Below are 14,517 nucleotides of genomic sequence, written 5' to 3'. Positions count from 1 at the left end.
TCCTCCCTTGGCAGCTACTTGTCTTTTCTTAGATGGAGAGTAACTCCTGTGAATGACTCCCATTATTGCCCTTGTAAAAGTACAACAAAATGGCAGTCTAGAGTAACAGCCCTTCACATTCAAACCAAAGCAAGTGATGGGTCATGGTCATAAGAAGCATTTTGAATGCTTGGATTTAAATTACATGGTAAATCCCGACTCTCTTGTAGTCAGTATTTAAATACCTCATACATTTAATAAGCCGGGATTTCACCAGAAGACTTCTAGGGTAACCTCATTATCAGCAGGTTATAATACAACAGATATGTTGTTTTATATGAGGGCAAAGGTGATCCCACCACAAGTTTTTTAACAGCTTTTTTCTTTTCCATTTTGAGTTCCATTGCTTGAGCAAAGTAATGACTTTGACCTCATTCATCTGTGTCCTTCTAGTTAGCATCTCCAGCAAGTTGGATGCAATATTTTGTGGGTTTGTCTCCAGACGTGGAATCAATAATATTAAGTAGGGATGTATTTTTCAATTTGAATGCTTGAAGCTATTACTAGAGCATTTCTCAAGTTCAACCAAGCATCTTACATTTGATGTTGATTCTTCCTTTAATTTTTTCCCCCTGTATCTGTTTTTCAAGCAATTACCAGACAATCCTTATCTCTGAGGAGGAGTAACCCAGGGTGAAATGTTTCAACCATTTTACTAAATTGCTCACTTTATGCTACAGTGGAAGTGATGTTATTTATAACTACAGCCTAGTCTTCTCTTTTCACATATAGTGGGTTAATCACTGATGATCTCCACCAAAGATACAAGACAGCTCTTAAATAAAGCTGAAATTTGTGGCCAGCTGAGCCAGAATCTAGAAAGATAACCCCTCCACTTCAGTTTTGGGGAAAGTCTGTTAATTCCATCAAACTCCTCCTTCATGTGCTTCATACCTTTAATGGAAATACCCAAGATACATGCCATGAGCATCCCATTTCAGTATATATGTTAGTACGCAACTGGCATAGGATGGGGCACCTCAATGCTGCTTGTGTGTCTGCCTCGCATTGAGCTCAGTGTGATGAAGAGACCTCAAACACAGACAGAAGAAAGGCAGCTAGAGGAGGGCAAGGTCTGCTTGAGTTGTCCCAGTGGTTCAGGACTATGGGACAACAGCTGGTCATCTTTATTGATGAGGATCCCAAGAAAGTGGTTACTGATGTTCTTGGTTCACATTGTGAGTGCCACAGTTATCTCCTGGATAACCCTCTCTTCAAAAGGCTTATTATCTTCATAGAACAACACAAACTTACAATTAAAAATGTTCTCCGCAGCACTAACATAAAAGAAATTTGGTCCTCAAATTTTGGCCAGGCAACCTTAGTTCAGGGTTTGCATGTGGCAGGAAATTGTGTGTATTTTTCTGTCTGATCTTCCCAGATGATTGGGGTTTGTATGCTGTGGGCCTCAGTCCCAGCAAGCTGAGGTGGGTCAGCAAGTAGCTGCCTCAGCTCTGCTGGGACTCTCTGTCCTTGTGGTCAGCAATTCTGCAACGCGTGGGAATGAGTGGGCACTGCAAAATGTGCAGTGATGACAGCTGAGTGCATTAAAGGAGAGTGGGAAGAGGGTCCTGGCAGCCTTTCTGTGCCTAAGAGTGTGGGGTCTGCAGCCTCTACTTGACGTTGTGGCTCTGCCCTCTCCAGCCTCTGTTGTAACTGCTCCCCTTTGCAAGGGGATTGCACTCAGTCAGTTAATTCATTTAATGAATGCAGTTAATTGTCTGAAGAGAGCAAGCAAGAGTAACTGTGCTGCTCTGGGATGAGAATAACCCCCTGAGGAGAGGGAGATTTGATTTCTCATTATGGGTGTGTTATGTTGTTAGATGGTGTAAGGACTGAGTGTCCTGAATGGAGAGAGACCCCAGCTGTCCCCATGCATTAGAGATCTCAATTCTTGCCTGTATTCATATTCTTCTGTCACGATGGGACTAGGACAACGGGGTGAGGAATGGCTATCTCTCTTGTCCTTGCCCACTTTTTTTCCATTCCAGGAATTTATTTGTAGCCCTTCCATCACTCATTTCCTCTCATTTCCTTCAATTTAAGGCATGTAGATTATGATAAATTCAGGCAGCTAGGACCATTTGCAGATCAGCAGCTTTTCTACTTACCACAGGAATGAGGAATGACCACCTTGTTAATTCAATACTGGGAGGACTGAAAAATAACAGGAGTTTGACTGTGTTATCCTCAGCCCTCAGAAGTTCTCACACACTGATTAAGGCTTCCCAAGCTTCCCCTTTGCTGCCCCAGCCCTTGATTCGGTGTGTTGGAAAATAGCAATTAAGTTTAATTAGCACAGTGCAGATTTCTCTGCTGGCTGAATCAGTGTCTCCCTGCACTTTCAGGCTTGATCCAACACTATGGGGAAGCAAACTGCTACAGTAGATCGAAGAGACTTCTGACACAGAATCATCAAATCACAGGATGGTTTGGGTTGGAAGGGACCTTTAAGATCATGTAGTTCCAACCCCTGCTATAGGCAGGGACACCTTCCTCCAGACCAGGTTGCTCACAGCCCCATCCAGCCTGGCCTTGAATGCTTCCAGGGAGGGGGGCATCTACAGCCTCACTGGTCAACCAGTTCCCAGTGTCTCACCACCCTCACAGTAAAACATTTCTTCCTAATATCTAGTCTAAATCTACCCTCAAATGCATGGTTTGAGCTACTTGAAGCTGAGCTTTCACAAATAACCCCTTTATTAATATGTATCAAGAAATCACACTACCTCCCTTGTCCCTAGCTGTAAGTGTCAGAGCAGCAATGTAATTTGACTTTCTGTTGGAGTGAACACCCATCATCTGAGGGAGGAAAAGAGAGAACTCTGAAACACAATGATAAAACCCATTCAGCCACCCACTCAGCAAATCAAAAAAGTTTTTTGACTTCATATTTTACATGAGCTCCACAGGGAGACAGTTCTTCAATGCCCAGAGCTACCTGACATTTTAATAATATCTGATCATTATGTACAGTCTTTCATCCCAAAGCATTTCTCCCAAGTATTTATACAGGTGTCATCCCATCATTTCTAGTGAGCAAATGAATAATCTTCAGCCTTACGCATATGCAGCTGTGTGTTTAACCCATGCTGCACGCAAGATAGATTGGCTTGATAACACAGAACTTGGACTCCCCCACAACCATCCTAAGGATGAGGATGATGTGTCCCATCTCTGCTTCAGCCACAATGTGGAGGCTGGTGATAAGTGATGTCCTCCAAGGTCCATCTTGTCTCCTTCAGCTCTGCCCTTGTGAAGCTCCATCTGGAGTACTGCATCCAGGTCCCAGTAGAAGAAGGATGTGGAGCAGTTTGAGTGGGTTGAGAGGAGACCACAAGGGTGATCAAGGGCTGGAGCACCTTTCATATGAAGATAGGCTGAGGGAGTTAAGCTTATTCAGCCTGGAGAAGAGAAGGCTACAGTGAAACCTCATTGCAGCCCTCCAATACTTGAAGCAGGAGGGAGACTGACTTTTTATGTGGTCTTTTTATGGTGATGCTGATGAGGGGGAGTGGTTTTAACTTAAATAAATGAATAAGAGAGATTTAGATCATCTTCTATGAGGAAATTATTTACTCAGAGAGTGGTGAGGCACTGGCACAGATTTCCAGAGAAGCTGTGGATGCCCCATCCCTGGAGGCCAGGTTGGATGGGGCCCTGGACAGCTTGTTCTGGTGAGTGGCAGCCCTGCACACATCAGAGGGGATGGAACTGGATTGTCTTTAAGGTCCCTTGAAACCAAAGCCATTTTGTGACTCTATCGTTTACATACAGAGATTTCTGTGAATACGGGTGTTGCCCTGTGTTTTCAGATATCTAGAATTATTGTCTTTCAAATGCAGACCCTTTGTGAAACCCTGTTCACTCTAACATGTGCATTGTTTTGGATCTCCCCCACTGATTTCCTTTTATTTCAACAAAAATATTCTCTAAATAATTCAACATCCTGGAAGGAAAGTTAATTGCCTTTTGATTTTCCTTTCTAGGTTTTTAAATTATTTTTCCTTTGTATTCATTTTAATTTAGTAGTGATTGCTGGAAGGATATCTGTGTTAAAGAACTTTTGAATGGGTTTTGAGAAGTTCTCAGTCTCAAATAAACACAAAGCATCCTCCCTTACAATGCTGTCAGTGTTGCTGGTGGGTAGGTAATGCGTTCCTACAGCCAACCACTGGTCTGATGCAATTCCCTATTGCAAAGTGTGCAAAATGACAATTACCTTTTCCCTTGCAAAGCAACCACCTTCACACTGCATGAAACATCTGTGTTAAGTCATCAGGAACCTACACATAAATCCAACTTTAGAAAACGAAGCAACCTGATCATACTTTTAGAAACAGGCATGAAGTAAGTTTCATATTAGTCATCCATATTTTGCATATGTAGATCCCTATAAAATAGATATGCTCAAATACAATGAGAACAATATGAAGATATAGTTTCTGTGAGAAAAAAGGTTTTCACATTATTGCTACTTGCCTAAACTCAGCAGGTGAAAGTTATAAAAGTTTCATAATGAAAAAGTTAAAAGTATCTCTCTGGCAAATGGGTTGGAAAAATAGGATGTCAAGAGCACCATAATACAATTAATTTTCACCTCTGAAAACACTTCTATCATGTCGGATAAATCAGATGAACTAATCTTAGATGCAGAGTGCTGTGTTTCAAATGCTTCATTCACAAGACCTTAAGTTTGTTGTTCTTGTATTTCTTCATTGTTGTTCCTATGATTTTAATACCAGATAACGTTTCAAGCCAATTGTCAACAGTTTTACTACCAGTGTACTCTTAAATTTCCTGTCATGGTACAATTTTCTTTATTAATGCATTTCAAAAGTAAATTTCCATATTAGTGTACTTTAAAAGTAATTACAAATTGCTGTGGCTGACAAATGCAATGCTGGTTTATTGCATAGCTCAAAATAAGTTATGAAGTCTTGATCTGAGTGAACAGATGACACCTGGTCTCTATCATTTCTAATGATAAACGAGTCACAAGCACAAACTGTTACAGTATTCACCAGCAGTGTAGCATATGGCAAATACTTACTTCTGCATCACTACTTAGACAGCAGTAGGATAGGGATCCCGTGAGACCCTGTGTGGGGAATAAAAAAATGGAAAACAAGAAGTTGCCAGCCTAGAGTGGTGGGTCCATCTATGGCTAGGGGGGCAGCTTGCAAATTAGTGAGGAAATGGGTTGGGCTGGTGAGAAAATGGATCAGGATGGCAAGATCAAGAGGGCCCTTGGTGAGGGTAACAAGGGACAGATGGAGATCCACTTCAGATGCCCACATACAAACATACCTGGGAAACAAAGAGGAGGAGATGGAGCACTGTGTGCTGACTCAGAACTGTTATGTTGTTGGAATAACTGGGATGCGTGGGACAGCACACTCATCTGAGGTTCGGTGAGGGATGGGAAAACAAGACAAGCATTTACCTGCTTCTTGTGTGAAGTCTGAAGATGTGGAGCTGGTCTGTGGAACAGGCAGCAGGCTGGCTGAAAACTGGAAGGTCTGGATCAGAGGAACCCACCTTTACCACATCTCCTGGGAAAAGGATGGAACAAGATACCTTGGGAGTTGTTTTCTCTAGGCAGATGAGGGAGGAGGTTAGGAGCTTCCAATATGGATTTACCAGAAGTAAGTTCTTGACCACCCTTTCTGATGAAATAGCTCTTTGCTTGAAGGGATTGCAGTCCCCCCTGACTTTTGTAGGGTTTTGGAACAAGCATCTGTGTGTCCAGTTTGGGATGTTACAGTCTGACTGGGTGGACTCCCAATCCAAGGTCACTGCTTTTTCCCTCTACTTCACCAATCACACTGAGATATTGCACCCTCTTTGGGGACCCCTGCACAGGACAGACAGTGAGAAACCAGAGCAAGCTCATCACAGACCACCATGACAGTCAGAGGCTGGAGCATTTGTGAAGAGAGCACAAGGGAACAGGTCTGGTTCTTGCCTGGAAATTGTCTGAGTCATGATCACTGTCTGTGATTGTACTCTACATTTCTATAATCCTACATTTTCTGCATTTGCAAGGAAATCTGACTTAAGTTAAATTTAAATAAGATTTTTCACTGTAGTTGAGCTCAAGGTGAGTTGAATAATTCTGTATTCACCATGGATCAGAGCACACACAAGACAGTACCCATTCTTGACTGACAAGCATATTAAGCTGTCAGAAGTTGTCCTGTACCTCAAACTTTCATATGCCCATGTACTTAAGGACTTGACTTGATGAGCATTAAACCTAATGCAAGATTTCCATTTGCTTGATTGGAAATCAAATTAGGTTCCACTCCGGTTAAAACTTCAAGATAAAATTTTCTGATGTAGGTCTGGGATACATTTAATAAAAGACCAGCAAAGTAAATACAACTGTGCCAGACTTTAGGAGAACTGCAGGTAAATGAAAGTAAAATTGCATGTTGTTTGTGTCATAGGCCAGTTTCTACTCCTCTTTGCAGTGGAATCATCAAACATGCATTCCCATAATAAGCAGAGTCTGGACAATCAGTTCTGAAATCTCAGCTTGAGTTCTGTGGACTCAGAACATGCAAATGTGCCTTTCAAGAGCTTAAAGACTGCAGATTCAGTATCACGTGTGTGGGTTTTTCTTCTATCAAAACCATAAAACTGCATTTCGTTTCCAAGCTTATGGCATCTCTCTGCCTTGCTGTTAATAGCCTGCAAGATTTTTGTTCGTGTATCAGACACAGCTTTTTCTCCTACTCAGAAATCCTCAGGCTGATGAGAAATTGTTGTGTATCCCATACATTCAGCATGTGTCTGCTATGTCCAGCGTATAGTAATCCTTCCTTCTGCCTCTGCTCTAAACACAAACAACTTGCTTTGTACAAACTTCAGCATGACCTACAAATGCTTCCAGATTTCTTTAACGTGTCCTTCAGAGGGCTAATATTATTCTTATCTCCCCACTACAAAAATCTACAGAATTCCATATACCACAACAAAGGAAATGAGGTCTTTGAAGACAATCAGCAGTTGTCATTCCTCCTAGCTTTAAAGGTAATCATCAAACAGCTGGATTACCCAGATATCTGAGTATCTCCGCTCTTTGGATATTTACATCCTGATCACATGCCAGGTGTCTTCAGCGTCACATTCATTAAATTCTGTATGCTGCCTTTCAAACAGAGTCTTGAACAATGGCTGAAATGGAAGTGCACATTTGCAGGAGTGGCTTCCAGTTAGGCCAGCTGCCCTGCTCAGCCCTTGAGCAACATTTATGTGGAATGACAAGTCTACTCCCTTTCCATTTTTAAGAGATCCTGCCTAGCAGATGTTCTGTGGTTCACAGATGGCTAAAAAGAACTATTTTTGCTAAAGATAGAAGCCCCAGCACATCTCCTGCTCTTCAGGACCTCTGTATCTTTCTCTGGTGTTGTAGCTCTCTCAGGAATACTGTCCTCATTTGCTTATGTCTACGCATGGCTTCCAGCTTCACTGGTGTGGACTGTGGTGGACAGTGAGACCAGACACCTCTAGGAGCATTCCACTTTGCCTTTACTCTGTAATTGCTTCTAAAAGAAAACAGGTTACAAGACAGGATGATGCAAACTCAACATCTGTCCCACCTTATGGATGAGACAGAGCTAAGGTAGATGACATTCATGTGCCAGAACTATCATATGCAAATCTCCATATTGTAAACACAGCCAACAGCTGCATTTCAGTGCTGGTACCTGTGGAAATGAGTAGTCCCCATGAGAATCTCTGTCATCATCAAGTTGGACTTCCACATTGTCCAGTAGCTGACGTAATTTGTGAATAGTGAGTAGAGCTAGGTTCCAAGGGAGACTGAGAATAGATTAAGCCTTCTGCATACTGTATTTAGTTCTTGCAAGGTGATTTCACTTCTAATACACATTAGCTTTGCACATGCTCGGCTGTGTTCTTCTCGGATGCAGTAACTGACAGATGGTAGCAAAATATTCCTTTTATAATGAAACCTGCTGAAGGAGACTGCTTAGGGCCTCAGAAAATACCATTTGCTAAATGAAAGATGGTCTGCAGGAAAGAAAGGAAATGCAGTAATGTAGTATATATTAAATAATTTTCCTCAGGCACCTGGTGATCAGTAGATTTTTCTCATGTCAGAGAGGTGACCTGGCTGTTTGTTCCCAGTTAGTTATTGCCTCATTCACCTTTGTATACTCCTTAAAGTCATGTTTCTGTGGGTTGGCGTAAGTAGTGCCTCTAACAGAAGTGCAAATTAACTGTGTGAGGATAAGTCATAGAGGCTTCTTGGGTACTAGATTTGTACCTGCAGCATGTAGTCAGATATTTAAAGGTTTTCACTTGTATTATAATTAGTCTCATTTCTGGATGAATTACATGCTAATTTTTTTAGACTCAATTATGTCCGTTTCTCTTAAATTGCTATTAATTCCTAGCAGTACTGCTATTGCATCCTTTGTCTGGCTATGCACACTCAGGATATTTTTTTTTTTTTTCATTGCCTGTGGAAGCTTATTTTGGGAGTTGAATACATCAGAATTGTCTGATTTATCATCTGAGGCAGGCAGTTTTGGATGGCAGAAACCTCCCCTTTCCAAGCCTTCAAGAACCTGCAGCCTTTTTCTAAAGCCACTCTTTTTGCTGAGTAGCTGTTTTTGCCATTCTTTGTTTCCACAGGTCCCCCATAACCCATTTTTTACTCCTTTATCCTCCACACCAACATACAGTTAAGGAGGACTTGATGTGACTTCCTTTAGCATCCGTTTACACTGTCCTATAAATCATACAAAATGTTCTGCACAGGCTCAAATCTAGAAATTAAATGAGAATCCATCTGTTCATTGCTCCCAATGGGAATATAGGTTCTTTCTCTGTCTCTCTGCTTGACAAAACTTCTAATCCCATCTGAAATTGCTGTGTGTTGTATTTTGGGGCTGTTATATCAAATACATATCTTTCTCCTCTCTCATTTCCCTCTCAGGAATTGTTATTTTTAGACTGCTTTTCTATCACTTTAGGAGTCAAAAGTTACATCTTAACCTGTACGAGCACTGATGGCATATGTTGCTCTGCTCTTCTGCTCCAGCATCAGGAAATCTGCCATCCAGCTCTGCTCTTCCAATCTGTAGCCCCCATGTCATTGCTGCTCTTACAGAGAATTGCTTATGAATGCTTCTCTTAGTTCTGATTCTTGCCTGGACTTTCTGTCACTGCTTTCAGATGCCACGGCCAGCAATAGATGCTTGCATTTAGCTCTGGCAAAGAGAGGAATCAGTAGTGCTGGGCAACTGAAGGTATATTCCTGCTGCTATGTGTCCTGTACTGTGTGGTACTACAAGGAGCTTTGGTGTCAAGGTGATGTAGCTGTCAGACCACTTATGCAAACCATTATTTTAAGAAGATATCACTGCAACTCTTGATCTGCTGCCTCTTTTCTACCTCTTGGTGCCTAATTCTGTACTACAAGGATCGTAGCCAGTGAGGAAAATAGAACAGGCATCTCTAAGGCCCAGTTTATTTCAACTTAAATAACCACAATACATGACTGTTGACTAAAAAGGCATTGTAGGTTCACTACCTTATATGCACACACTGCACATAGGTACCTGGCCACAAGCCATGCTTCAGTTGGCCACTACAGCTGCTGAAAACCAAAGCTGAAAATGAATTTCACACCTCATTCACTGTGTGGGTGAAGGTCTAACAGAGCTTCTTGCTGCCAGGGGCTGAGCATACACATTCAGTCCTTCAAATCCACATACAGTTTTGTAGCTGGTGCATTGCAACTTGTTCCACTTCCCAGCACGAAAGAACATTTGAACCCATGACGCATCCCAGACATCAGGCACTGCGTATTGAGAAGCTGTTCCTTGGTGCCAGCCTATAAAGAGCACAGAGCACGTCACTGTATGTATGTGCTTAGTGGGTTTTTTTTTTCCAGAATGAGGAAGTGCCTGACTCTTTTCACCCATCTCACAGCTTGTAAGCTTTTCTTCATCTATAAATAGGCACTTTGGACATATTTGAAGCTTCTTTTTTCTTCTTTAATTGTCTGTGGATTATTCATACCTCCAGAAATGCCCTCAAGCCGTACAGTCCAGTGTCTCTCTTTTATTACCAAAAATGCTCTCCGAGAATTTTGGACCATGGCACCACCCAAATGCATGTTTTAGATGGGCCACATCATTAAATCAAACAGTAGAAATTAGATTGTGTGCTAGTAGGAACAGTGGAAATTTGATTGACTACCTAGTCCTAACAGCACGCCTTGACTCCCTCAGCCAGAACGAGCACTGTTCTTTCCCCATCTCTCCCCAGATCACCCTATCTGCAGCTTCATGCTCTTTGCTTCTAAGGTTTTTCAAAGAACTTCTGAACATTTCACACAGCAGATGCAGCAGTGTGAGTCACTGCCTCACCCAAGAACATGTTACTGTACATCCGTCACTCCATGGAAACAGCCCATGTATATGGTTGAACATCTGCCTGGGTACCTCTGATGGAACATCTAGCACGTGGTAGCCTGGATTAGATTTGGATGGCTCAGGCCACCTGACTGAAGAAAATATGGAGCTCAAAACAGGAGCCTTGACACTTAAGGCTGACTGTCCCTCAGTCTTCAAACAAGGTGATTGCATCCAGACTGCCTATTAGGAATGGTCCTCAAAGTATGTTCAGGGATTGCTTGGAACAGGGGCCAACACCATGCTGGGCATTAGTTGGAGAGTCTAACAGGGTAGATGATTGTGTTCTCATAGCTAGAAACATTTCTATTGACAGTTGAATTTACTCCTAATGCTGTAGCTGAATGTTTCCAGCCATGTTCCCTAGAGGCGGTCTTTGTTTACAGCTTTAATAGCTAGAAAATGTGATTTTTCTGACCATCTCCACACTTTATGGCACATCTTTCAAGCTGTTTTAATGACGAAGCACTGGCAACACAGTTATTACTTCCTCCATAAGCAAAATTTGTCTCCTGGGCAGTCCTCAGCTTAAAGGTACTTCAAAAAGTATCTTAATAATCGGCAAACAAATCAATTATTTATAATTGTCTTGTCTTTAAATGTGAATTAAAGTAATTACCTGGTTGGTGTGTTTTTTGGTGGACTTTTTATTTATTTATTTATTTATTTTGAGGGACTTTAAAAAGAAGCAGACAGATTTAATTGAGGTAAATACAGTTTCCATGACCATCTGTTTTGTTTTTTAAACTTTATAGGAAATCAATGTACTGACAGTAGCACTGGTCAACCAAGACAGAGAAAAAACTTCTGAGAAACGAAGTCCAGGTCTGAAATCAGAGAAAGAGGCACTACTAATAGGTATGATAGACCAAATAAGTTTTTTGAGAACAAACTGTCTTCTGGTAAGTTTTTGTTTTGCACGTATGTTTGCATGCATCTTTGCATTAGTAAGTGACAAAAGAAAAATATCTTTCATCAGGATTCAGATTGGCTTTTAGTAAAATGCGAGTGATGTTTTCCTTTCTGAAAAAAAAAAATCAGAAAAAATAGTAAAAAGGTAGCTTGCATTTAGAATTACAGGATGAATGTGTGAGGATTTCCTTTACATCAAGATTAATCAAACAAGAATTGCACAACTTATTAACTGATTTTTAGAAAAAATTGTGAAGGAGAAAGGGATGGAAATATTAGTAACATACCAAAGTGTGTTGTACAAAGCAAGCCAGATTTATGCTTTTGACATTAGGTGAGGGAATAATCAGCATGAATATTGATAAAGAATACCACAAGGACTGTCATATCCTCCACTGACAATAAAATCATTGAAATAAACTCTACATGAATATCTAAAAATTCAAGCTCAGAGGAGGTGGCTAAGGTTGTTAGTACACCTGACACACAAATACACAAGAATACCATGTGCCCATGCTGCCCCTGGAGGGAAAAAGCCCCACTGACATCAGGGTTGGTTGCATTTGGCTTCAGCAGGCAGCTTTTCATGTAGTCTAAGGGCCATGGTCCCAAGTGCTCCCTAAGGCATGCCTGCCATTTGCCATAACACTGAAAGAATAGGTTTCATTTAATTGGTTGGGTCCTTTCATAAAATCAGCAGTATCCTGGTAGGGGGCAGTTTCACAACCAGCATAATCTGTTTAAATGCAATTTATTCACTGTGAAAGTTGCTGCTTTATTACTATAACACGGAATCAGACAGGCTGGACCTGTTGTTTGTGTGTGCATGTGGACACACATAGTGCAAGGAATACAACTGCCTCTGGGACATGTCATAGTATAAAATTAATTATACACCTTTCTCTTGGTATGATCAGAAGTTCATAGATGCTATTGGAAAAATAAGGGAAGGAAAATGTTGTTATTTGCAATGCCAGTCTAAAATGAGTTAAATTTGAGTTATCATTTTCAACCATGTCCAGTATTTGGGAAAAACTGAAATCCAAGATTATCCTAATTCATTCAGCACCAAGAAAGCAGTATGGCCTGCAGTACACAAGATACAGTGACCCATTTTTGTCATTTGTAAGCATTTTTAATCCTGGTGTTTATGCTTTAAATATAAGGAACTTCCCCTAGGGTGGTACAGCTAAGAAACCCATCCAAACAGACCTGAAAGTATTTGCTCTGATTCTTACAGTTCGACTCTCCCCAAACAGTAAGAAACATAGATGCCATTCTGTATTTTCACTGCTAGTTTAGAAGAGGAGAAATTGGATAGTGCTTTTAATAGCAATTCTGCTACCCCAAATCTTGTTTTCTATGGTTATTATTATGCCATCACTTGATTTTCACTGCAGAAGAAATCACTAGGCTTAGATCCTGAGTCATCTTGAACCACTTTTATTCCCACTTCGTTTACAACAATCCTGTAAGTAGCAACAGACAGAGCTAGTTCTCTTTTAAGAGAAAATAAATGAGTAAATATGTCATAAAAGATTTGTGTTTTCTTCAGTAGCAGTTAGGGGTAATATGGATTAAACACATTTCATAACCGGCATCAGTATAATTACTAGAAAAATTTGAGGGAGTGCAGTTTGTGACACAATTATATGAAACATTTTCACAACAGAGCATCCAGTGAAGGGGAAAAAAGCAATAATTTTACCATTACAATATCCACAATTTTACATTGGTAAATCAAGCATAAAATTGGCAGTTGAAATGCTTCCAGCAAGTCTTTGTTTAGAAATTCCTTTATTCATCAGTATATTATCTTGGTCACTTACTTGCTAACTGCTGTCATTCCTGAAGATGAGCTATTGTGTTTACCGTGTTATTATGACTGCATTAAAAATGTGCCTTTTTCTTATGTTTATTGGGTTGTGTAAGAAAAATAAGGACTGTAATTCGCACTGAAGAACCTACAAGAATAGACTATTCAGATACATTTTGCTTATTTTAACTGTCTAAGGTGATTTCAATGCTTTGTGTGCATTTGCTCTTAACACAGGTATCATCTCCACATTTCTCCACGTCCACCCTTTTGGAGCTAATATAGAATATCTCTGGTCTTATATGCAGCAGTTGGATTCCAGGGTAAAAAAAAAATTAATCAAAATCTGTTTGTTTTGTTTTGTTTTTTTCCTATAGAAATACTGTATTTTTCATTACTGCAGGTTAAACTCTTTGTGTGTTTCCTTTAGAAAGATAATGGGACATGGGGTTTGGGGGTTTGCAGTCTATTCATTCCCAAATTACAATGCACATACATACTTGTGTTGAGGTCCTTTGCCTTCCTCTTGTTAGTTATTCTTTGTTGCAAAGCTTTAAATGGCTAAGACTAGCAGTTGATTTCATGATGAATACAGGTGAGGAGAAAGAAAGCACAGTAAGAGGTACGTGTATCTATGGCTACACTGTAGAGAGTTTTAGGAGGTGATTCCTTTTTCTTCCACCAATTGTTAGTCTCGGGTCACACCTAATGTGAACTTTCTTTAACACATAAGTGGACCATGAAGCTTATCCTTTGTCTAATGAGAAAGCCTCACAAGGGAGCTGGCTGACTCTGTTGCTAAATTCAGAGAGCTGCGTCCAACACAAGAGCGAGGCCAACACACTATAGCATGGAAAATATTTCTTAATGCATCAGTTCCTACAGTTCATAGCCAGTGTACGCCTGTAGATAAGATACTTTGACTTTTAAACATTTACTCTATGATAAGATGAATCAACCCCCAGAAGTATCTATTCTTCTCCACTGAAAATTAAGCAAGTCAAGTGAGAAGCTGAGCTGAGAAATGTCCACCTTTGATCAAGTGAACGCTACTCTCAGCACTGTACAATGGCTCTGCAAGATTGCAGACTGCAGGAGATACTGGACAGATGCAGATGTCACACTCTGCTAAGTGACAGCTCTGATCCACTTCTGGCAATACATCTGAACACGAGTATTATGGTGCTTGCCTAGATTTTCTTGCAGTGTGGGGTGAGGATAAAGCCATGATGTGCACTTGGGCTCAGAATGTGAGCAACATTCCTTGTGTGGTGTTGTTAGGTATACCTCCAGTGT

General features: G+C 40.8%; 1 protein-coding gene across 1 annotated transcript in view; it reads left to right on the top strand.

Annotated features, from left to right (window-relative positions):
• ENOX1 (ecto-NOX disulfide-thiol exchanger 1) overlaps nt 1-14,517 on the top strand; it is a 364,528-nt gene that overhangs the window by 347,071 nt on the left and 2,940 nt on the right. Inside the window, exons 15-16 of the mRNA XM_015851740.2 lie at nt 11,249-11,351; nt 13,459-13,544. Of these exons, the coding sequence (XP_015707226.1) occupies nt 11,249-11,351; nt 13,459-13,544 (189 nt within the window). The remainder of the gene's footprint in view (nt 1-11,248; nt 11,352-13,458; nt 13,545-14,517) is intronic.

Source organism: Coturnix japonica, chromosome 1, assembly GCF_001577835.2.
Source record: "Coturnix japonica isolate 7356 chromosome 1, Coturnix japonica 2.1, whole genome shotgun sequence".
NCBI lineage: Eukaryota > Metazoa > Chordata > Aves > Galliformes > Phasianidae > Coturnix > Coturnix japonica.
This window is presented reverse-complemented; position numbering and strand designations above follow the sequence as displayed.